This window comes from Ovis canadensis, chromosome 1, assembly GCF_042477335.2.
Source record: "Ovis canadensis isolate MfBH-ARS-UI-01 breed Bighorn chromosome 1, ARS-UI_OviCan_v2, whole genome shotgun sequence".
Classification (NCBI taxonomy): domain Eukaryota; kingdom Metazoa; phylum Chordata; class Mammalia; order Artiodactyla; family Bovidae; genus Ovis; species Ovis canadensis.
This window is the reverse complement of record NC_091245.1, coordinates 258,080,870-258,104,094: the sequence shown is the minus strand read 5'-3', so window position 1 is coordinate 258,104,094 and position 23,225 is coordinate 258,080,870. Positions and strand designations below refer to the sequence as shown.

Below are 23,225 nucleotides of genomic sequence, written 5' to 3'. Positions count from 1 at the left end.
CTGGATCGTCAGGGAAATCCCTAGGCTGTATTTTAAATGGCAGTAAGAAGCTGACCCAAACCCTTTCTTGAGAAGACATGGCTCTTCACACCCACTGGTGACCCTGTCACTGGACACTGTGGTGACCCAGAAAGGACACCAGCCAGAAATAGACGTCCTTCTTGTCTTTCTCTGTGGAATAGACTCAGGCACTTACACGTACAGACGCATACACACACACACGTATGTATGCCAGGTACACTGGTTTCTTCGACCACCTGGTCTATGCAGAGGAAAAACTAAAGTCACTCTTGACGGACTGAATTCTTGCAAAAGGCCCTAAAGATGCTTTGCAAGCCCCTGATCAAGGTGCTGGGGATAGGATGGTGCCCTCATCAGGCCTTACTGCACTGGGTCTGAGCTGCCCTCCAGGGATCTTTTGGGGGCAGGTGGAGGTGGACAGGAACCTCGTTGCCAGGCTGTTCTTTGGAATGCCCTGCCACGGGTGCTGCTGTTTTGTCTGGATACACCTTAGCAAATGTTTCTGTGGGCTGGTGTGGCCAGGAGAAGCAGATGGGAGCAGCAGCTCTGTCCTTCAGGCCACCTCTGAGGACCAGGCCCGCATCTGAGGAGGGCAACCTACTCACACTCCACACAGCAAATCCTAATCTAGGGAGAGATGGGCATCTGTGCTGCCTGCCTGGTGGGAGGTGGCCTGCAGGGGCTGGGGTGGAAGCATGGACATGAGGTGCCTTGTGTTGGGACATGCTATCAGCAAAGTTGCTAAAAAGTCCTTGGATGTTCCCAATTCCTCTATCTGTTTGGTTCCATCTCTTTTTGGCAGGTAAGGCCGGCTCAGGAGGTCAATCTCTAGGATCCTGCCTCAGATACTCATCAACATGAATGCTGAGGGCAGGAAGCGAGATGCAGATGTAAAGAACAGACATGGACACAGCGGCGGGAGAGGGTGGGATGAATTGAGAGTAGGGCTGACATATATATACTGTGTGCATGTTCAGAGGCTCAGTTGTGTCCGACTCCGCAACCCCATGCCAGTCTCCTCCGGACATGGAGTTTTCCAGGCAAAAATATTGAAGTAGGTTGCCATGCCCTTCTCCAGGGGATCTTCCCAACCCAGGGACTGAACTTGTATCTCTTGTGTCTCCTGCATGGGCAGGTGGACTCTTTTTTAGCCACTGCGCCATCTGGAAAGCCCCCATATATACATTCAGTTCAGTTCAGTTCAGTCGCTCAGTCATGTCTGACTCTTTGCGACCCCATGAATTGCAGCACGCCAGGCCTCCCTGTCCATCACCATCTCCCGGGGTTCACTCAGACTCACGTCCATCGAGTCGGTGATGCCATCCAGCCATCTCATCCTCTGTCATCCCCTTCTCCTCCTGCCCCAATTCCTCCCAGCATCAGGGTCTTTTCCAATGAGTCAACTCTTTGCATGAGGTGGCCAAAGTTCTGGAGTTTCAGCTTTAGCATCATTCCTTCCAAAGAACACCCAGGACTGATTTCCTTTAGGATGGACTGGTTGGATCTCCTTGCAGTCCAAGGGACTCTCAAGAGTCTTCTCCAACACCACAGTTCAAAAGCATCAATTCTTTGGCACTCAGCCTTCTTCACAGTCCAACTCTCACATCCATACATGACTACTGGAAAAACCATAGCCTAGACTAGATGGACCTTTGTTGGCAAAATAATGTCTTTGCTTTTGAGTATGCTGTCTAGGCTGGTCATAGCTTTTCTTCCAAGGAGTAAGCGTCTTTTCATTTCATGGCTGCAGTCACCATCTGCAGTGATTTTGGAGCCCCCCAAAATAAAGTCTGACACTGTTTCCACTGTTTCCCCATCTATTTGCCATGAAGTGATGGGACCAGATGCCATGATCCTAGTTTTCTGAATGTGGAGCTTATTACCATGTGTAAAATATAGAGCTGGTGGGAAGCTGCTGCATAGCACAGGGAGCTCAGCTTGGTGGTCTGTGATGACACAGGGGGTGGGGTCGGGGGCTGGGAGAGGATGTATATATATAGCTGATCCATGCTTATGTGCAGAGCACATCATGCAAAATGCCGGGCCGGATGAAGCACAAGCTGGAATCAAGATTGCCAAGAGAGATATTAATAACCTCAGATATGCAGATGACACCACTCTTACGGCAGAAAGTGAAGAGGAACTGAAGAGCTTCTTGATGAAAGTGAAAGAGGAGAGTGAAAAAGCTGGCTTAAAATTCAACATTCAGAAAAAAGATCATGGCATCCGGTCCCATCACTTCATGGCAAATAGATGGGAAACAATGGAAACAGTGAGAGACTTTAATTTTCCTGGGCTCCAAAATCACTCCAGATGGTCATTGCAGACATGAAATTAAAAGACACTTGCTCCTTGGAAGAAAAGCTATGACAAAACCAGACAGCATATTAAAAAGCAGAGACATTACTTTGTCAACAAAGGTCTATCTCGTCAAAACTTTTTCCAATAGTCATGTATGGATGTGAGAGTTGGACGATAAAGAAAGCTGAGCACCTAAGAATTGATGCTTTTTGAACTGTGGTGCAGAAGATTCTTGAGAGTCCCTTGGACAGCAAGGAGATCAATCCAGTTGATCCTAAAGGAAATCAGTCCTAAATATTCATCGGAAAGACTGATGCTGAAGCTCCAATACTCTGGCCTCCTGATGTGAAGGACTGAGTCATTGGAAAAGACCCTATGCTGGGAAAGACTGAAGACAGAAGGGGATGACAGAGGATGAGATGGCTGGATGGCATCACAAAGTCGACAGACGTTGAGTTTGAGCAAGCTCTGGGAGTTGGTGGACAGGAAAGCCTGGCATGCTGCAGTCCATGGGGTCGCAAAGAGTTGGACACAATTGAGCGACTGAACTGAACTAAACTGAACTGAACTAAAGTGAACTAATAGCTGATTCATGTTGTATGGCAGAAACTAGCACATTGTAAAGCAATTATCCTCCAATTAAAAAAAAAACCAAAAACCCAAAAACAACATGGCTGCCGAGTCCCTACACTTACCCTAAAAATACTTCACACATGGGCATGGCAGTGACTGTTCCCATCACTGGCCTGTCTGGCTGCCCATTGCCTGTCAGCCCACATCCTGGTGGGGAACCTTAGTGTGCCAACCGGCCCACAGAGGCAGGGGCTTTGTTTCTGATACAAGGATGGTTTTCTTTTGTGGATTGGAGTGGTATGCTTTGCTGGGCCTGGGGCAGGAGTGGTGATGCCACAGCTTGGGAAGGAGGCAGTGCCCAGAACTATGTCAAGCACATGAAGACCCTCTGCCAGTGTATACTCAGTGAAGAACCCTGTCTCTCCAATGGTCCCAGACAAGGACTCTGTGCTGGGTAGGGGGAGGGAAGGATAAAGCCACCTTCGGACACCTTGGCCTACTGTGGAGTAACCACAGCATGTGGCCAAACAAAGCTGTTTAGGATAAAGCTATCTGAGGAGGCTGCCCCTCTGCCGGACCCTCCCAGATTGAGAGAAATGTTCTCTGGAAAGTGGAAAGCCAATCACATCCTCATTCCAACCCTCCTCTTCATGCAGCCTCACAAAATTTACGGGAATTTTGGATCCTCGAAGAGATTACACTGTGTGTCCTCCAAGCTTTGCAATTAAGGAGGGACCTGCCTTGCCCCAAGGTTTCCCACTACCAGAAAATGGAAACCAGCACCCTTCACTCTTCTCCTGTGAGAGACAGCAGTTACCGAGCTGGTGGCTTATGGACATACTCTGATCAGTGTTTAAGAACCAAGGCGCCCAGGAGCATAGGGTGGACAAGTTGGGGTGCAGCTCGGTGTTGAGAGCGGTCGGGACTAAGACATGGGAGGCCCCCTCCCAAAGTTCCTTCCCTCTCTCCTCTACCCCTCAGTGCAGTCTCTCACTTGTACAAACACAGTGCTTTTAATTAAAAAAAAAAATTTTTTTTTTATTAAAATACTGTTATACCCAGTGGATTGCAGCAGCAATCCTAGTACAGGGTGGCATAACAAAACAGCCATGTTTACATTTTAAATATTCACGATAACTTAAACATACAGACACACATCATGGTCTTTGGCAGAAAATGTTCACAGCACAAAAAAATACTTTAAAAAGAAATACCAAATATTAATCCAAAATATATTAAGTTGTTTTTTTTTCTTTCACAATATTTTTTTGCCTTTTTCTCTCTTTTTTTCTTTTTGTTTTGTAAACAATGCACATGAACCAAATGCATTTTTCAGTTTTACAGAGGGGTAGGGGGATTTAAAAAAATATGCAATTGTCCAGCAAATGCGAATGTTTAAAAAGGAAACTTGAGGAACCATAGGAATAAAATAACACATACAAAAACCTAAAAACAGTAAAAGAAAACAAAAACAAAGACTCACGGAGAACTAAAAACAGCCGAGACAAACCACTAAAACCCACCAGTCACTCATGGGGCTGAGTTGGGAGACTCCTTAAGACCAGAAGTAAAAGTCACTGCTACTGGCAGGCTGCCCTCAGACACTTCACTCCAGTTCCCAAGCGCTGGCCCTGTTTCAGGGTGCTGCGCACTGGCGGCTTGAGGAGCCAGCCTCAGGGCGCTATGCTGTGACGGGGGCTCCATTCAGAGGACAATTTGAGTCACGTCTTACAGCTCATAGACTAGTTTTCACCAGCCTATCTCCCTCTCCCAGTGCCTCCAGGGGGAACAAAGACTCTGATGAGAACAAGGCCACCTCTCCAGCTTCCTTTCAGAGAACTGGTGCTGGGAAGCCCACCATGGCAGACCTGTGTGGTGGTGGACTTCATCTAGCTCAGGGTTCATAGCCAAACTGACAAGCTGTCCCAGGGACAGGAGCTGTGGAGCCATTTCAAGAGGCTGGTGGTGGGTCCCTTGGGCATTGCAAACAGGGCTCAAGATGGGGATTAAGAAGCCAATATCCCGTGGATCAAGCAGTAACAAAATCCATGGACCAAGGACTTGAGAAGGGGAGACAGCTGGGAGGAACCGAGGCAGCGGGGCTGGGAGCATGGAATGAGGGGGTGAATCTGAAGCAGCCCACTTCAATCTTCTATTTCACAAGAAAGGGAATTATGTACAAACTGCACGGCACAGCCCAGTCCTCTCCACAGTACGGGTGACGCTGCGGCCTCTGCAGGACTAACACGCTCAATAGGCCGCCAAGATTCAAGTCCGGGTGATGCCCAGGAGGCAGTGAGGAGCTGAGGAGCAGATGGAGTTGGAGGGACCACTCTGAGCCAGGCCTATTAAACCAGTCCACCTGGAGTCCATGGGCAGCCATCCTTGGAAATCAGCCACCAAATCAACACATCCCCTCCCTCCCTGCCCGAGTGCCCAGTGTGGGTGCACTACTCCCTTCTGAGCTTTCAATTGCTACCCTGGCAGCAAGCCAGGTAAAGGTCCAGGCCTCATGCTGTGCGGGCCCAGGAGGAGCACGGGGCTAAGAAACAGGGTCTTCTGCAGGGACCGGTGCTCACAGCTCCCCTCTCCCATGCAGCATCCTGCTGGAACGGCTGTGTGGCAGAGGGCAGCAGGAAATGGTTCAGAGTCCCCACGGCACCACCTCCTTCAGATCAGTATCTCCACCATGTCAGAAAAGTCCTGGACTCTGGATGTAGCAACAGAATCTGGAGAGATAAGAGCCCAGGCGCATGGCAATGAAGGTTACTAGACTGCTCTTTTAAATCGGGTAACATTTTAAAGATAGGCTCTGTCTTCACCAACTTTTCCCACCTCAGCTGCCCAGGTCCCCAGCTCTGCTCTCTCCCAGCTCTCCATCCAGACCACCAGCCTCCAGAGTGGAAGATGCAAATGTTTATAACTAGGAACTGGTTGGAGGGCTTGGAGGGAGGGTGGAGAGCCCTGAGGGAGGGAGGCTGCCACATTCTTTTCATGCCTGTGGTTTTCTGAGCCGGTGAGGCACAGGCAACTATGCAAAGGCTACTGTGAAAGAGAGCAAACACATTCAAGGGCGTCTTCTCAAATTTCTCCTTCCGGGACTCTTAAAACAAAGTCTTCTAACTTGGGAGTGCCAAGCTCCATTATCTTAAATGTTCAGATTGGCCATTAAAGATGTAAGGAAGACTTCTTAAGAGGAGATAAAGGGCTTCCCAGGTAGATCTGTTTGTAATTAGGGTTTCCAGGTCCCCTATTCCTATATCTCTCCCCGGTACTGAGGTGGGTCCCACATTCTGCTCACCCTCCCTGCGCAGGGCTCCCCGTGGAATGTGGTCAATGAGTCGGGGTGGGATTCACACCCCAGGGTGCCCTCAACCCCCCACAAAAGTTGGGGGTGACTTACCCAGTGAGGCTGTTCTCTGGCCACTGCTGCACCCCAAAAGGCTGTCAGGCTCCAGGCTGTCCGGGGGGCCATCAGTCTGGGTGCTCCCATCCCTGCTCCCATGTTTGGCGTGGGCAGCGAGGGGAGCCACAGCCACAGGCTCCTCCAGCGGGGCCCTGTCTGCTAGGAAGGCAGGAGTTTCAGTAACTGCCCTGTCCACAGTATGTAGCCCCCATGAAGAATACCCTAACTTAACGACACCTCCTGGGGATGCTAGTTGCTGTTGATTTGCAAGAACTTTGATTACACTCCTGTTTCCAAACAGGATTGGGTTCCAAAAGCTTGGAGTGGAAGAAGCTTTCTTAAAAGGTTGTAGATTAAATCTTAAAACAGTATGGATTCCTGGATTTCTGTGGCACCTGCTTAGGAGGAAAAGTGGAAGTGCTGGCCCAGAAGGTACCTCTGCAGGGGAAGCTTATTTTAACTTTGATGGTGAGTAGCTGGGGCCAGGGTGGTGGAATTTCCAGAGACAGGGGCTTCAGCCTGCCTTGTCACACCAGGGGACAGCTGCGGGCTGCAAGGTCACTAGAGCCAGAGTGTAAGCCGGCTCCCCTGGGTGAGGAGTTGGGACCCCTAGCTCCTCCGAGCTTCAGTTCTGGAAGGAAAGGCCTGAGCACAACCTAGCCTCTGTTGCCCACCCATCTCCTCTCACCTGCAGCCAGCTGGGCAGAGGTATCCACCTGCTGCTCACCGGAGGAGTGTCCTTGCCAGCCCTGGGTCCCCGCTGCTGCAGCCACGAAGATAGATGGCACCGACTTGGCAGGCCTCAGGGAGCCTGGGGTGACCTTGCCAGGGTCTTTCCTGGAGCGCTGCTGAAGGACCTTGATCACGGCATCCTTCTCCAGGATCTGAGCATGGAGCACCTTTAACCTGAGGGGTGAGAGGCCATGTTTACATCTTCAGACCCACAGATCCTGCGGCTTCCGCCCTCCCCGCCTCGTGGAAGTTGGAGGGAAAGCTTTCCTTAAAGCCAGGCTGGGCTCTCCTGGCCTTGCAGCAGGGGCCAGGATGGGGCCTTCAGAAGTGCCATCAGAGCTCTGCAATGGGATGCTTTGAAAACTACCAGTGCCTGAGCGGCTGGGCCGTTCCCACACTGGCAAACCCAGAGATAGGTTCTGGGTTCATCTGATGACGGTAGTGGCACAAACCCTGGCCTAGAGGGCCATCCCCAGGGCTGTTGATCAAGGGAGCTAAGTCGACTGCTTGTGTTTTTGAGCCAGGAAGAGGTCAAATGGAAATCCTGTGGGGCCTCTAATTTGTCTCTGGAGAGAAAATACCAGCTCCCCACAGGCCAGGGGCCTAGGCCACATTTGTTCTGGGGTGGTACCTGGCACGTAGGGTAGGAAAGTCTAATTCTCTGATTTACATGGTGGGAGCGGGGGAGCAGGTAGAGGCCTGAAGCCTCGGGTATCATCCAAGAGTAGAGTCTCTTGGGCAGACCAACAACTTGGTTGGCACCTCTGAGAAAGAATAGCCTGTAATGCCAGCTGGGCCTAAAGCAGGGGGTCAGAAGTAGGAGGGATTGTTAGGCTGGGCGGAGTGAGGGGTGTTTATCATGGATTAAAGACGAGGTAAAGAAAAGAAATGAAGTCGCTCAGTCGTGTCCGACCTGTGACCCTATGGACTGTAGCCCGCCAGGCTCTTCTGTCCATAGAATTCTCTAGGCCAGAATACCGAAGTGGCTTGCCATTTCCTTCTTTCTCCAGGGGATCTTCCCAACCCAGGGACTGAACCCCAGTCTCCTGCACTGCAGGCAGACTCTTACCCGTCTGAGCTACCAGGGAAGACCTAAGGCCCAGGCAAGGGCTGGACAAATCCCACCCTACCCCTACTCCCTGTCCCAGGTACCAGGCCTGCAGTGTCCAACCTGCTTTCCATCTCCTGATGCCTGTGGCCGCCGGTGAGCAGGCCCTCGTTGAAGCTGCTGCTGGGCGAGGGCTGGGGCGAGTGCCGGATGAGAGTGGTGTCGCGCTGGGCGGCAGCCGTGGCGGCCGCATCCATGGCGAACTGCCTCATGGCACGTTCCTCCAAGTACTTCTGTTCCCACTTGGTCATGTCAGCTTCCAGCGCCAGCACCTGTTCCTCCTTCTCCCGCAACTGCTCCGACAGCCGCAGCGCACTGAGCTCCGGGGTCCCACCACTGCCACCGCCACCTCCGGGGGGGCCTGCCTGTCTCTGCAGAGAGAGGGGTACCGTGGTCAGGGGTGGAGGGTGGGGTGTGTTGGCTGCAGGTCCTCACGGCCACGTGAGGAACCTGAGGCCAGTGCTTGGTCAGCTGGCACCACGCACTCTGCACAGCCTCCTTCCAGCTGGAGACAGAGGGGAGCCCCAGAGCCTGTGGCCAAAGGTGCAGAGGAGATTGGGTTTGCTTTTGCATAGTGACCATATACACTGTCCTCCAAACTGGGGAAGGGGTGACTTAATGACATGGGACAACTGGTGTAAACAGGACAGACCCTGGCAATCCAGGAGCTCTGGTCACCCTGCCTCTGTGGGAAGGGTGAGGCTAGGAGTGGAGACAGGACTCTATCTGGTCTATAAACACGAGAGCGATTTACACAGTCCAAAGTGAGGATAAAGGCCCAAGATCTGGGTGACTATCTTCCCCACCTCCGATCTTGGGGAGACATATAAGAGCTGGCTAGTCCCCACTCCAGCACTCTTGCCTGGAAAATCCCATGGACAGAGGAGCCTGATAGGCTGCAGTCCACGGGGTCGCTAAGAGTTGGACACAACTGAGCGACCTCACTTTCATGCATTGGAGAAGGAAATGGCAACCCACTCCAGTGTTCTTGCCTGGAGAATCCCAGGGACGGGGGAGCCTGGTGGGCTGCCGTCTATGGGGTCGCACAGAGTTGAACACAACTGAAGTGACGCAGCAGCAGCAGCAGTCCCCTCCATCACAGCTCCTGAGAGACTTTCTCCAGAGACCAAGGGTGCCAATCCCAGCTGCTGCTGAGGATAGAGGCCCAAGGCTCGAGTCCCTGAGGTCGGCACATGGTCAAGGGGCAAGGCTTCTGCTGAGACTGATGGGCCAGGAGGGGACTTCCGTAAGGTTGGCCCAGGTGGTCCTAACTTTCCAAGAGGGCTCGGCCTGGATCTCAACAGGGGCTCCTGGGGTCTTCCCAGCTCACCTGCTGTGCACGAAGGGCCTTGAGTTCCTGCTCCAGGCGTGTCCGCAGACGTAGCTCCAGCTGCTCACGCTTCTCGCAGGCAGCCTGCAGCTGCCCCAGGGCCTGCTGTAGCCGCTCCACCTTCTCCACATAGGCCTGCTTTCTCCGTAGCTCCTCCTCAGCTCTTGCCGCCCGACCCTGTGCGTTGCTCAGGGCCTGCTCCAGCAGCTCGGCCCGCCGCCGCTGGTCCTCGATGGCTCCGCGCAGCAGTGCCATCTCCCGCTCTAGCTGCTCCTGCTCCTGCTGCTGCTCATAGCCTGCAGCGAGAGAGGGAGGGGCCCGGTCAGGGGCGGCAGCTCCCTCGCTGCCCCACAGAGCACCCACACGTGCCACGCTCTGCGCTGACCGCTGCTCAAGCTTGACTGCATCTTCTCAGTGACACAGGAGTTAGGTACCCTTATTAACCCCGTTGTATGGGCCAGGAAACTGAAGTTTAGGTTAAGGCCTGAGCAAATGGGAATGTCAGACCAGGACCCTTGCAGTGATAACTGGGCCACACTGCTTCTCTGCTGGGACGTGGCCTTGCCAGGAGAGAGCGAGAGACAGTGTCCACCTGTGCTGGGTGTCACACCTCCAAAACACATTCACAACTTCCCTCCAGCCTCATGGTGATACTAGAGACTGGGCAGGCAGGAACCGCGATGCCCATCTCCAGATGAGAAAACGGAGGCTCAGGTGGACTGTCACGTGGTCATCATCCAAGTGGGAGAAGCACCGTGTGCTGCCCCAGGAGTCAGGCATCTACACATCTTATTCCCCTGAAGCCTCCAATGACAGTCTGGGATCTGGGATCCCCACCTTCAAGAGGAAGAATCATAGGAGGTGAATGGTGCTACCAGGTGGGGATCAAAGTTAGCCTGCCTCTGAAGAACCAGGCTGCTTGGGTATGGCGTGAGGCCCTCGTACTCAAGAGGCCTCAGAGCTTATTCTGTGAAACCAGGCACCCCACCCCACCCCTAGTGTGCAGGCTGCCTGCCCTGCTGGAAGGCAGAGGGGGACCTGTCATGGGGCCTGCCTGATGGACCCAAAGGCACCATCTCTAGAGCAGCACTGTCACAGCAGAGTGGAATTTTCTGCTGTAATGGACTTGCTCTACGCTGTGCCAAGCAGGGCAGCAGCCACTAGGCACATGTGGCCAGTGAGCACTTGCAATAGTGCCAGGGAGGAATCAAATTTTTCATTTTATTTCATTTTAATTAATTTTAATCTTTGGGCCACGTGTGGCTAAATACCTATCAGATAGGACAGTATAGACTCTGGAACAGAAGAGAATTACACAAGGCCCTGGGGCAGAGAAAGAGGACACAGGCCACCCAGGTCAGCTCTGGTTCACTCTGAATTTTTGAAGGCTGGGCCCAGGCCCACCTCATTCTTTGGGGTGAAGGGAAAAGTTGGCGAAACTCAGTAACACTGGGCCTCTCATCCTGAGCTGGCCTGACACCTGAATTGGGTGGAGGGGGCAGGCAGGAGTGCTGACTGGGACTTTGGGCCCAGAGACAATGGCCCTGTCCTGGGAGGCTTCACAGAGATGGACAGCTTATAGAGTTAGCCGGAGGCTGGCAGCTCATCCTAGTCTTAGATGGTCCCATCTTACAGCCTCAGAATCTGAGGTTCGGGTGAGAAGAAACTGCCCAAAGGGGACTCGGCTGGGAGAACCAGGCCTCAGGACTCATGGCCAGATGCCCAGGGTGGGCAGGGCCTGACCAGAGCTGGGAGTCTGTACTGCTTGCCTACTAGGAAAGCAGACAGCACTGGCGATCGGGGCCACAGTCTCCTACTAGCGCTAACTCTGGAAAACAGGTGAGCTCAACCACAGACATTTTCCCTGAGGATTCTTGCTTCTGGATGTCAGGAGCAAGGAAGGGTAGTTTGGCTTTCCTCAGCCCTTGGGGACGGTACCAAGGGCCCAGCCTTTGGCTTCCAGAAGGTTCCTGCTGCCTTGCACACCTCTAATACCCTGGTGGCTTCCCTGGTGGTTCGGACAGTAAAGAATCAGCCTAAAATGCAGGAGACTCAGGTTTGATCCCTGGGTCAGGAAGGTGCCCTGGAGAAGGGAATGGCAACCCACTCCATTATTCTTGCCTGGGAAATCCCATGGACAGAGGAGCCTGGCCGGCTACAGTCTATGGGATCGCAAATAGTCGTAAGCGACTGAGCAACTAACACTTTGAAGGCCCTGGTAGAGCTCAGAGGCTTGAGACCTTGGCCATCCCCAGCCACCAGGATAAAACTGGGGGGAGGGTGCCGCCGCCTCCAGGCTGGGGTGGGAGCAGATTCGAGAGACACAGAGGGGGGCCATGGGCTGGGGAGCAGTGGAGGGAGCAAGAGGCCTTCCATGGGGGCAGTGAGGCCCCACCAGCAAGTCCCAGTCTCTTTGTCCCACGGTCCCTCCTCCCGAGCGTGGCGGGCGGGGCGCAGGCAGGAGTGCAGGGGGAGGGGGAGGCGCGCGCAGCGGAACAGCCCGGGCTCAGGAATGCCCGGCATCCAGGTCACCCGCCGCTTCGAGATTAATGGCTCCAGGCGGGAGCCAAGAACAGCCCCACTCCCCAGGGAGCGGAAACGCCTCCAGGCTGGCCAGCCCCGGGCCCCTCCCCTGCCTGCTCCCAGGAACCCGCCGTGACTTCCTTTCTTTGGCAAAGCCTGGCCCCATTCTGCCCCTTTCCAGCAACCCATCCTCTCTGGACAATGATGAGACCCCCCAGGGCTATCCCCACTCCCCAGCCCTTACCACCATCCCCTCCCTCCCACAGACCTTCAGTCATCTCCTCCTGCCCACCCTCAACCCTCAGCCCTTCAGTGTTGCATTCCCCCATTCCCTTTGGGGGCCACCCTGTCCAGGCCTGAGCCCTGCTTGAAGGAGGTAGGTGCTGCTAGCCAGAGCTCAGTCTTCAAGCTGCCTCTCTGCTTCCAGACACCCCCAACCATCTAGCTTAAGCTCAGTAAGCTTTTGGAGGAGTTCCTCCTTTATAGAAGGCATCCTTGTTCAGACTCCAGCTGCCCCAGTGCACGCCTTTGCAAACACTCAAACATCACTATAGCAGGCAGTAAGAGCATAAAGGAGGAGCTTATCAATAACTGCCTCTCTGATGGCTACAGCTTCCTCCTACTATTGAGTTGGTGGCTTCCTTTGTCCCCCCTTCCTTCAAACCGCTTCCACCTCCACTGGAGCTATCCTGCTGCTGCTTCACCTGCCACCCCACAAAACCTCTCTCTCAGGGTGCTGGGGACTGCCCCCCGCCCTCCCCATTGCTGGCCTCCAGGGCCAGGCCATGCTTGTTCCTTGGAATCCATGGTGGGAAGACCCTGCTCCTTCTTCAAGCTCCCTACCTCTCTTGACCTTGTGCTGGCCCCTTCCTGACCTGTTCCCTCTCTGCTGCACACCTGCCAGGGGCTCAGCATGGCTGTGCTAGGGAACAAATGAGTGACTGCATGTGCCAGTCAACAATGAACTCATCCGCTCTTCAAGAAGCCTTTGACTATCCTTTTTAGGGGATCCCTCCTGACCTCCTTCTTTAGGCTGCGGTGTTCGTGAGCTCCATTTTTGGCTGGTGCCAACACTTGTTATGGCCCAGCCTCACCATGCTCCCCAGCTTTCCACACGTCCACGCCCTGGGAGACTCAGACTCTTCCTTCTTTCTCATCCCACCTGTTTCCAGAGTGCTCAGCTCTCCTCAACTGCTTCTAGAGGACACCGAACTGACGCTCAGCACACCTCCCCAGCTGTCTCTCTACCCCTGATCTTCCCAGTACACAGGGAACCAGATCCTGCTCCCCTTGGGAAGCCGCCCCTCCCGAGTCCAGTCCAGTGATGGGTGCATAGTGGGCATTCAGTAAACCCACACTCCAAGCCCTGCTTTGGCAGAGGAGGCCAACCCTCCCTCAAGAGGAGCTCTCCTGGTTCCACCAGCCACACCTCTGCTTGGGCTCCTGAGTGGGTCCCCTACTTACTCTGAGCCAGCAGCTTGGCCACCATGTCCTGACTGCCTGCCTGGGCCTCCTGCGTCTTGCTTGCCAGGCGGCGGTTTGCAGATTCTAATCTTTCTGTTTCAAATGAAGAAAAGACGTTTTAAGGAAAAAGGTTTGAGCGCAGGTGAAGCTGCCTGCCGAGGTGCACCCCTCCCCAGGGAACTGTCTGTCAGGCTACATTCTCCAAGCTGGGGGTGGGCTCATAGGGAAGCCCTGGGTCACCCTGGGCCACACGGGGGAGAGCTCCAGGAGGGGCCCCAAGGTCTAGAACACAGAGACAAGCATCTCTCTATCGAGGTGGCCCCCAAGGAGTCTCAGCCGAGTCCCCTTTGAATTGATTTGTACTGTTTTCGCAGAGGCAAGAGATTCTGAATGATGTCCTAGAACAGTGGAATCAAGCTGTCCATAGGTGGTCCCTGTCCCTCCACCTGCGTGAGCAGTCCTCACCTCTAAGATCCCGGTTGAAGTCCTGCAGCCGCCTCATCTCACTGTCCATTTTGTTCCGCATGGTCTTCTCCAGGGCCTCTCGCTTGGAAGAGGCCCTTGTTAGGCTCTCGTGGGCCTCGGAGAGCCGCTGGATTTCGCTCTCCAGCTGCAAGAGGCAGAGAGCAGAGCTGAAGGAAGGGGAGAGCTCCCAGGGTGGCAATGGGATCAATGTCCCCTCCTTAGGCCAGGGTTGATTGCTGACTCTCCATCAGAAAGAGTGAGAGAGAAGAGACAAAGCCACAGCGGAAACCCACCTAGCCTGAGAAGGACAGGCTGCAGCCTGTGGCCTCCAGAGAGGGATCAGACTGCTGGAACAGGCAAGCCAGGGTCCCTTCAACTGTCCCAAGGTGCTGAGTGAACACAAGGCCACGTTCTCTGAAAGGAGCTGCATCCAGGGTGACTGAGGGCAGCTCCCTGGTGCCTAGTGTCCAGAAAGAAGCATTTTCCTTTTCCTTGGCTTCTAGTGAGAAATTTGAGCACAATGGACCAGGACCAGGCACTGAGGCTCCAACTGTGGTCTGTGGGGCTGGACCTATCTTGGAGACCACGCAGTCACAGAAAGCCTAAGGCTACCTGCTAAGGCTGAGTGCACAGCTGGTGCCCCTTCACTCAGAACTCAGCACCGGATCCAGCCTGAGCTGCCTGGAGTATGTGCCTCTCCAGCCATCCCCCAACAGGGCCAGCCTGGCCCCGGATGCCCCACCCACTTGGCAGCTGGCAGGTTCTGCACGTGCTCCTAGCTGGCCCGTGATTCCAATAAGTCGCTCGTTTTTTGCCAAGAGGAGGGGCTTTCTCTGTGACCAGGGCTGGCCTGGAACAGACTTGCTGTTGTGTGGGGGATACAAAGGGCTCTCTGTGGGAGGTGTCCACGGGAGGGGGCGTGTGCAGGGAAAGGGTGAGACCCTGAGGGAGTCGGTGAATGGGCTCTTTCTAACCACCACTGGGCAGCAACTGCTCGTGCTCTGGGCCTGCTCTGCCGGCTGCTCCCCAGCTGTCTGGAGTCAGCCAGGGAAGGGTGCAGGAGGGATGGGGGGGGGGGGGTCCCCCAGGGGCAGCTGAGAAGCCCAGCCAGACCAGCTTTTAGACTCCTCTGCTTCCCTTCTGACGGCCCCCTCCCTGGTCAGCCCTGTTGGGGTTCCCTTATTGCCCCCTGCTGCTTCTCTGAGGCCTCAGCAGGGCTCACCTTCTCGATGCGGCCAGCCTTCTCCACCGTGCTCTCCAGCTCCCTCTGCAATCTCTCATTGTCTCTCTGCAGCCTGGCGTTCTCCCTTAGCACAGTCTCCATCTGGGCCAGGTGGGCACCGCCTGAGGTGGCCAAAGAGGCCTGGGTGCTTGCCGGGCCCTCCACCCCAGGAGGGCTGAGGGCGGCCAGGTGTGGGGGCGGGTGGCGCTCCTGAGGCTGCTGCAAGTATTGGTACTGCTGCTGCTGCTGCTGCGAGAGGAACACAGGGGGCACCTGGGCCTGCAGGATCCTGGGGAACAGAAGGGACGGTCCTCAGAGACCACGGAGCCACAAAGAATTGCCCTAGCCCTCCCAGGCAGACAGCTTTCCTGCAGCGTTAGGCAGTAACCTCTAGGCAAGGCCTTTCCACATGGTGTCCCCAAGACCTTCAAGGGCCAGGGAAGCAGGTCTGCAAGGGCATTACCGTCAGCACACATATTTCATGCCCAGCCTCCTGCGGTCCAGGCCTTGGGGATCAGCCTGAATAGTCCCAGCCATAGGCAGCTCTTTTTGAATCTGGAGGTCACGCTCATCATGACTGAAACTCACAACCTTCCAGGCCCCTGGGCCCCAGCAGGTACCCTGTGTCTGTTCTCACTGCTGGTGTCAGGCCCTCCATGCACACCTGCCCACGCAGCACACTCGCCTCTTCTCCCTCCTATTTTGAGTCCCGTCACCCCTTGAAGAAACATTTTTAGAAGACTGTGGCTAAGGTTAGAGTGGTGAGACAGATGTCAGCCTGAGTCTGGGCTCCAGTCTGACAGATCAGGCATTCAAATTCTGGCTCCAGTGTTTGAGGCCATGGTGCACGGGCCCATGCTCAGCCTGGAGGGTGAGAGTCTCTAGCCTCAGGCAGGTTGTCAGGCCACATCTGCCTGGCAGAGTGCTGGGCCTGCAGTGGGCATCTCCACAGTGACAGCCTACCCTCTGTCTCTTCTCGTGGAGACCACAGCCTACTCTCTGCTCAGAGAGTAAATGTGACCCGAACAGTGGATTATCCAGGGTGAAGGGGCCACCTGTTAACTATTACAATAGCCTGAGGTTAGGGACAGTGTTCTCCTGGCCTCTGATACTGGGGTCCCGTGTCAAGGTCTTCACCCTTAAGGTCCCACCGTCAAGCATGTGGGGTCACACAGCCTTTCTGGGGCCCTGTGGCTCCGATGTAAGAGAATTAGACTGCCTCAGTTTCACCAGGAGCTTTCCCAAGTCCCAGAAGCTGCAGACGAATCCATCGCCTCAGAACCCATGCCTGCCTGTGCCCTCATCCTTCCCCTTCCAGACTCGAGCTCCCCTGCTCTTCTTAGACCCAAGGCTAAGTCCCACCGCCAGTTCCCAGCAAACAGTCTTCACCAGATTGGCTGAAGGAGAAGCTGGCAGATGTATTTCGTTTCCTGTCCAAGGTAGAGCTTCCAGTGAGAGCTGAGAGGGTACCCCACTGGAATATGCAAACTCCCCCTGCGCTGCTGAATGTGGCTCCCCTGCTCCCAGCCAGGCAGACACAAATGGCATTCTTTGGGGATGACTGGGCTCTCCGAGAGAATAGAGCCTCCTTTCCTTCACACTTGCTCCCCACCCCCCACTCCCCCACTTTTTTTGTTCTCCAGCAAACAGTCGACTTCCTTTCCACGACATTATCTTTTCCTGACAGGGCTCAGTGAGCATGGTCCAAAGAAGAAACCACGACTCAGCTTCTGAAACTCTTCCAGGACCAAGCCCTGAGAAGGGAGGTAAGGCAGGGGGGCCTTGAGGCTGGCAAAACCCCACAGGCTCAGTCCTCTGGCGCCTCCATTCCAGAGCCATCACGTCACTCATTTCTCGAGAACAGAGAAAGGCATCTTTCCCGGGCAAGGTTGCACCGTGGCAAAGCAGGTGACTAAATGAGGACTCAGCAGGCACGAAGAAAACCAGACTTGAACCTTGGGGCACCAGAGGAAGGGGGCCTGCAAGCCTTCAGGCCCCTCCACTGGGGTTTCCTGGACCCCTGTGTGTGGGGTGGGGGGTGGGGGGGAATTAAGGGCGTGTGAAAAGGGCGTGTGCCAGCTTCTCAGGAGAAGGTCCTGGGCCAAACGAGAGCCTCATTTCTAGGAACCTTATTTCTGAAAACTCTCTGGGCTTCCTGCCCCTCCTGGGCATCCCTGCTTCCATTCATGCCCCTAGAATCCATTCTCTACAAGAAACAGAGGAACCTTTTTGAAAAGGGATGCCAAATCACATCCTCTAAAGGCTTCCCTTTGCTCTCAGAATTAAAAGCTGAGTCCCCCCACCACCCCTCCCCCGCAGCTACTCTGGAGCCTCCACATAAAGGGGCTTCTGGAACAAGAACCTTCTCCCAGGCTCCTGCCCCATGGACCACACAGAAGAACATGAACGGAAATGAATGGCAGTTCCAGGGCAGCTCCCACCCCTGTGTAGGGGAGGAGAGATCTCTACGGAGGCCATCTGGTCCTTTCTTTCTTGCCCCCACTGAGGAATGCCTCCCAAAAATCATGGACAGCAAGGAAGAAAAGACTTCTTCTGTTTTTAGAAGCTTCCAGAGGAGGTCTCACCTTCTTCCCACTTAACTTGGGAAAGATTCCCAACTGTAGTCCTTGCAAGTTCTTTCTGAAATCTAACCTTTAGCTCCCTGCTCTAATTGACAGCCCCTGAGAACCCTAGTTACTTGAAGGCTACAGCCAATTAGGCAATGGTGTCTGTCTCGGAATTAAAGCAAGGGATGCTGCTAAGTTCTCATGTGACCCTAGCTAAATCCCTCTTTCCTTCCAGCATTAGCTCCCATCTTGGGACGGAGAGGGTATCATCAGCCTTCCTCTGGAGCTCACCAGCCTCCTGGAGGCTCTTCACCCTGGGAAAACTACACTGGAAGGAAGCCAAGAGCCTGAAGACCGAAGTGGGCAGTTACCTGACTTCCGCATGCTGGAAGTGTGGACTGCCACGGGCACGGTACCGCGGGTCAGTGACGGCAGAGGTGGTCTCGTGAGCTAGCATGACGTGTGGGTACTGAGGTGGAGGTCCTCGCGGCTCCGGGCCCTCGGCAGTGGGGGCGCCCCTGGCGGGGGGGCCCTGCTGGTTGCGGGCCAGCTGGGGGAAGCTGTGAGAGGCACTCATGTGGCTGGGGGTGCGGGCCCCGTTCCTCTCCAGGGACAGCTGCAGGAGTCGCTCGCTCAGGGAGCGCACGTGCCCGTGCCTCAGCTCACGCAGGGCCTCATCCTGCCTCCGGCTGCCTCCCGGGGGCCCGCGGGGATCCCGGTCCCCCACGTGTGGCCAGGGCCCCGCCTGCTGGGAGGCATAGTACTGTGAGTGGGCTTTGGCCTCCTCATAGGTGGGCAGCTCCTCGCCCTTGCCAGGCTGCGGGCACAGGCGGTAGAGGCCGTTCTCTGCCAGGTGGGTCTCGGTGCCCTGGTGCTCCTGGCCCTGGGGTTCCTGCCTCGTGGCCTGCTGCAGCACCTGACTGTCCTCTGGTGCCATGATCTCCATGGGGGCCTGGGGGCTTCCTGTGCCCCCAGCCCCGGCCCCACCACGCAGGGCCTGTTGCTGGATGGCCAGCAGTGTGCGGGTCTCAGTCAGGTTGCCATAGCGCAGCTGTTCCTGGATGAGGCGGTGCAGGACCGTACCTGAGGAGTCTTCCAGCGTCCTCATGCTCCCTGGGCTTGCACACACCCACCTGGACAAAGGCCAGTGGCACCTGGCCCCAGGGCACCTGAGGAGGAGAAAAAGAAGAGCACTCAGTGGGAGCACATGGGAAAAGTGGGGACTTTCCACTACTGTCTGATGAAGGGGCACACATGCCCGTCAGACTGCCAGTGCTGCCACCTGCTGATTCAGGAAAGTCATCTAACCTTTGAGCCTCAGTTTCTCCATCGGAAATAGGGAAATAATGCTAGCTTCATGGAGTTGAGAATTAAGAGGCAATGGCTATTGAGCTCCCAGTGAGCTGTAAATCCTTGGCAAAGGACTGCCATTATAATCATATTCATGGAGGCTTACTGTGCCTAGAGAGAGATACCAGGAACCTAGACACCAGGAACCTTAGGCTCCTATAGTCAGCTTCCCATCAGAGAACCTGATGAGAAAGTCCAGGGCAGGCCTAGTTCAGCTTTAAACACTAAGCTCTTGTGTCTCCTGCATTAGCAGGCAGGTATTTTACCACTGCGCCACCTCTACTTTATCACAGGTGATAAAGCATGAGTCCCGCCCAGTAGATGTGGTAAAGAATCTACCTGCTAATGCAGGAGACACAAGAGACATGGGATGGATTCCTGAGTTAGGCAGATTCCCTGGAGTAGGAAATGGCAACCCACTCCAGTATCCTTGCCTGAAAAATCCCAGGGACAGAGGAGCCTGGTGGGCTACAGTCCTCAGGGTTGCAAAGAACTGGACACAACTGAGCATGCACGCATGCACACACCAGCCCGGTAGAAGCCCTAGGCAAACAGCCCCCACAGCACGAAGCATGCCTGAACCATGGCCTTGGCACAGCTAACTCACAACCCTTTACCCTGCAGAGCCCTCTCTGTCATGGGATGACCTTGGCAGTCACTCTGCAAGGTGAACAGGAAGGAGAAAATGCATCTGGATCGGTGAATAAGGGATGAAAGATGAGACAGACTACACCAAGAGTGGTTTTGCAAAAGGAGGCAAAAAGGTGCCGCCCATCAAGGTTTGTGGGCCAGGCACACAGTCTGTGCACTGACAGTGAGCGCACACGTGCTCCAGGAAAAAGAAAGGCTGGCACGGTGTCTCTGATTTTATGATCACCACCCCAGCCACACACACACTTGCTCCTTGGAAGCGCCTGCTGGTCCTCTAGGTACGAGGGGATGGGCACTCAGCATCTCTACATGGGTAAGACTGCTTGAGTTGACTGAAGGAGTGTGGGAGCTGCGGGCACCCGGGGCTGGTGACTCTGCAGGGAGATTGTCTCCTGAGGAAGGTGTTCCCTTCTGAGTCTGTGCTCCCAGTGGCCCATGGCCTGGAAGGCTGCCCGCCTCACCTGGATTCCTTTCCCCAGCCTTCTCCAACACAAACCTCCAAACTGGGATTCAGGGAAGACCAAACAAAACCCACACCTCCACAGGTCCTGTGTATATAGGAGGACAGTGGGAGGAATGTGGCCCCTCCTTTGCCACAGAGCTAGCCCCAATGCCCGGCTCCAGTTAGGGCTTGGCTGGCTGGCAGAGCAGCCATTCCCAACCCACTCCCTCCTCCCAGCTGCCCAGAACTGGGGAGAGATAGGTCTAGAGGACATCTCGGTGTTCAGACTTCCCCGGGACCACATCATCCCCCCTATCCCACCCCCTCCCCCCCCCACACACACATATACACACAGGGGGCACACACATATACGGGGCGCGCGCGCACACACACAGAAGATGCAAGACTCTAGAGTTACCCGAGGCAAAACAAACAGGAATCAATTCGCCCTAGCGTTTCATCCACGGGGCATTTCCTAAGTTAAACACTGTCTGGGCTGACTCCAGCCGAGGACCGGGGAATGCAGTTTTCCGGACAGATTCCAGCCCTCCTCCTCCCCCAACAGTGTGCCTGGGAGCAGGGAGCACTTCCCGCGCCTTTCATTCCTTGTTTGTCTCAGTCAGATCTCTCAGATGGACACAGCTAAGCTGTTACTAAAATCCGCGCCCGCGACCCGGATCGTGCACCCCTGCTGCGCTAGCGCGCTGGGCTCTCTGAAACACCCGCTTCGAAGCAACCACACAACTCCGGCCTTTACCTTGGCTCACTGTGGCCCAAGGAACCAAAGCGAGGGTCTTTAAGTCAGATCGCACCCCAGCCAGGGATCCCGCCCTACCCGGACTCCTGGCTGACCATGAGCACCCTGCGGCTGCCGCAGCGCCTGGAGCGGACGACGGTAGCCGCGGTCCGGAGAGGTCTTTAAGCGTCGTGGATCCGCCTCCCCCCTCCCTCCCGAGCCCTCTTTGTTTTCCAAATGCCCCAGCGCTGACGTCACCGGGCTGGACGGCAGGCTGCATTCTTTCTAAGTGAGAGCCAGACCGTGGCTCCGGAGAGGATTTTCCAAGGAAGACAAAGAGGAATTCTTGGGCTAGTTAGGGAGGAAAGACACCTGTAACCCCCACCCCCGAACCAAATTAGCCCCCGGGCCCTGCAACTTGAGCTCCAAGCGGCGCCTCCTTCCCAGATCCGTGCTCCCAGACACACACTCCTATCTGCCCACGGGCTGTCCCCTCCTTCAGCCCCAGCGGACCCCCGCCGCCTGCGAGAGCTCCCAGGGGACCTGCAAGGCGCCCCAGGACGGAGCTGCCCTTGCCCCGCCGGTTGCGGGCAAAGGCGCACCGCTCCTGGAGGACTCAGGGTCCGCTCGGCTTCTGCTCCCTCTCCCGGAAAAGGCTGGGCTGGAGCGCGTCTCTGCAGCCCCGTGCGCTCCCCAAAGCGCCAAGAGGCCTTGCTTACCGCTGCGGCCAGCGAGTGCTCCGAGCGGTCAAATCCGACGGCTCGGCCCGGCCCGGCTCAGCTCAGCTTGGCGGCGGAGGTGTGCTCTCGGCAGAGGCGCCGACGTTCTGGCGGCTTAGCCCCAGCGCGCAGCCCCAGGGTCGGCCCGCGCCGGAGGCGGCTGCTATGCCAGGAATGTGAGAGTTTCAGGTTCCCCCTCGGGATCAAAGCGAACCACAAATAACCTCGTAGCGCGCCGCCCTCCTCCTCTCTCCGCCTCCTCCAGCTCCCTCCTCCCCGCCCCCGCCTTCCTCCGGGAAGGCGGCGCTGTGGACCTGGCCGCCCCGGCCTCCTGGACTCTCTGCGCCCCTCCCCGGCCAGCGACCTCCGCTCTCCTTAGGAGCTGCTGGAATCCATCTAGGCCCCTTACCGCCCTCAGCCCCGTACCCGGCCTTCCTCTCACTCCTCCAGCTCCATCGGCTGGACGACACCGAGAATGTACGTGGCATGCCCTCGGGAGAGACCCTGGGTGTTGCTGCTGGACGTGGTTGGGGGTGAGAGGGGCTTGGTGTGTGTGCGTTGTACAGTGAGAGAAGACTGGAAAGATATCCATATCTGCCCGATCCAGACCGTGCCCCAAGCGAAGAGATGACTCTTGCTTCCAGCCGGGAGCCTCGCTGGTTGTCGCTGGCGGCAACCTTTGAATTGCACTTTTATTGTTTACAAACACCTTCACCAGCCCTTTCCGGATCTGTCTCCACAGGAAGTGTGAATCTGGGATGAAAAATCTTCCGGCTAATTTGACCCACTTTACCAGCTGAATCACCCGCCGCCAGGCGATCTGTCCAGCTCTTCCCAAAGAAGGCAGTAAGGGGCACCCCTTTACGGGTGCCAGCACCCGCTTACCGCCTGGTCATCCCGCCAACCTTCCAGTCATCTTGCCAGGGATTTTCTTTTTTTTATCATCCCTGTCTTATAAATGAGGAAACCAAGGCTCAGAGAGATTAATTAGCTTGCCAAGAGTCACACAGAGAGTAAGTGATGAAGCCAGGTAACCTGTGGGCTGCTCTGCTTCTCATTCCCAAAACTTTTCCACGGCCACCAGAATCCAGGTTACTGCGGTGGACAGGGCAGACTCTGGGAGCTCTCCTCTCTCCATCTGCTCTTTCTCTTTTTTGGTTTCTTCGCTTCCCTCCACACCCCTGTCAGCCAGGGGCCCTCTCTTAGGTCCACTGTTGTGCTCCTGCTCTTCCTTCTCTGGATGGAATTCTGTCCTCTGACCCTTCCTCCCCAGCCTTTGGCACTAGGCTGGTTCATCTGCACCGGTGGAAACCCCTTCTCCAGAAAGCCTGCTGTGCCAGACCCTCCCCACCTGCAGGCACTTCCCCAACTCTGTGTGCCATTCCTGGGCCCTGACCACATTGGGTCTCTCAACACCTCTATGTGTAAAGCCCAGGCCCCTGTCCACCCTGAGAATCAGGGCTGACTTTGACCCCCAGCCAGGTCTTCTCTGCCGCCCCTCACTGTGGAGGTTGCAATTGCCAGATCCGCTGGAGGGGATTGGGACTAGAAAACTTGATAAGTTCAAAGAGCTATTTACTAGCCAGGGACATTGTTAATTTTTAATAAAACTCTC

The 23,225-nt window shown here is 55.5% G+C and overlaps 1 protein-coding gene across 6 annotated transcripts; it reads right to left on the bottom strand.

The window, feature by feature from the left end:
- Positions 1-4,106: 4,106 nt before the first annotated feature.
- On the bottom strand, positions 4,107-21,859 carry AMOTL2 (angiomotin like 2). 6 transcript variants are annotated; one of them, XM_069581049.1, is made up of 10 exons: positions 21,611-21,859; positions 18,084-18,881; positions 15,146-15,434; positions 13,924-14,068; positions 13,459-13,551; positions 9,472-9,767; positions 8,205-8,512; positions 6,990-7,207; positions 6,299-6,460; positions 4,107-5,624 (listed from the first exon to the last, which is right to left on the bottom strand). In XM_069581049.1, the coding sequence occupies exons 2-10, from the start codon at positions 18,818-18,820 to the stop codon at positions 5,566-5,568; spliced, it is 2,307 nt and encodes a 768-aa protein (XP_069437150.1). In that variant the 5' UTR covers positions 18,821-18,881; positions 21,611-21,859; the 3' UTR covers positions 4,107-5,565. The 6 variants fall into 6 exon arrangements, with proteins under 6 accessions (XP_069437150.1, XP_069437168.1, XP_069437185.1 ...); XM_069581067.1 differs by having other exon boundaries at positions 6,299-6,457; XM_069581084.1 differs by having other exon boundaries at positions 7,029-7,207; positions 21,611-21,820.
- Between the last annotated feature and the right edge of the window lie 1,366 nt (positions 21,860-23,225).

Coding starts and splice junctions, on each gene's coding strand:
- AMOTL2 (XM_069581049.1), bottom strand. CDS start 18,820: ATGAGGACGCTGGAAGACTCCTCAGGTACGGTCCTGCACCGCCTCATC. Junction 14,069..15,145: donor AGGCTGGCCGCATCGAGAAG/GTGAGCCCTGCT, acceptor TGCCTCTTGCAG/CTGGAGAGCGAAATCCAGCG. Junction 8,513..9,471: donor AGGCCCTTCGTGCACAGCAG/GTGAGCTGGGAA, acceptor CTCTCTCTGCAG/AGACAGGCAGGCCCCCCCGG.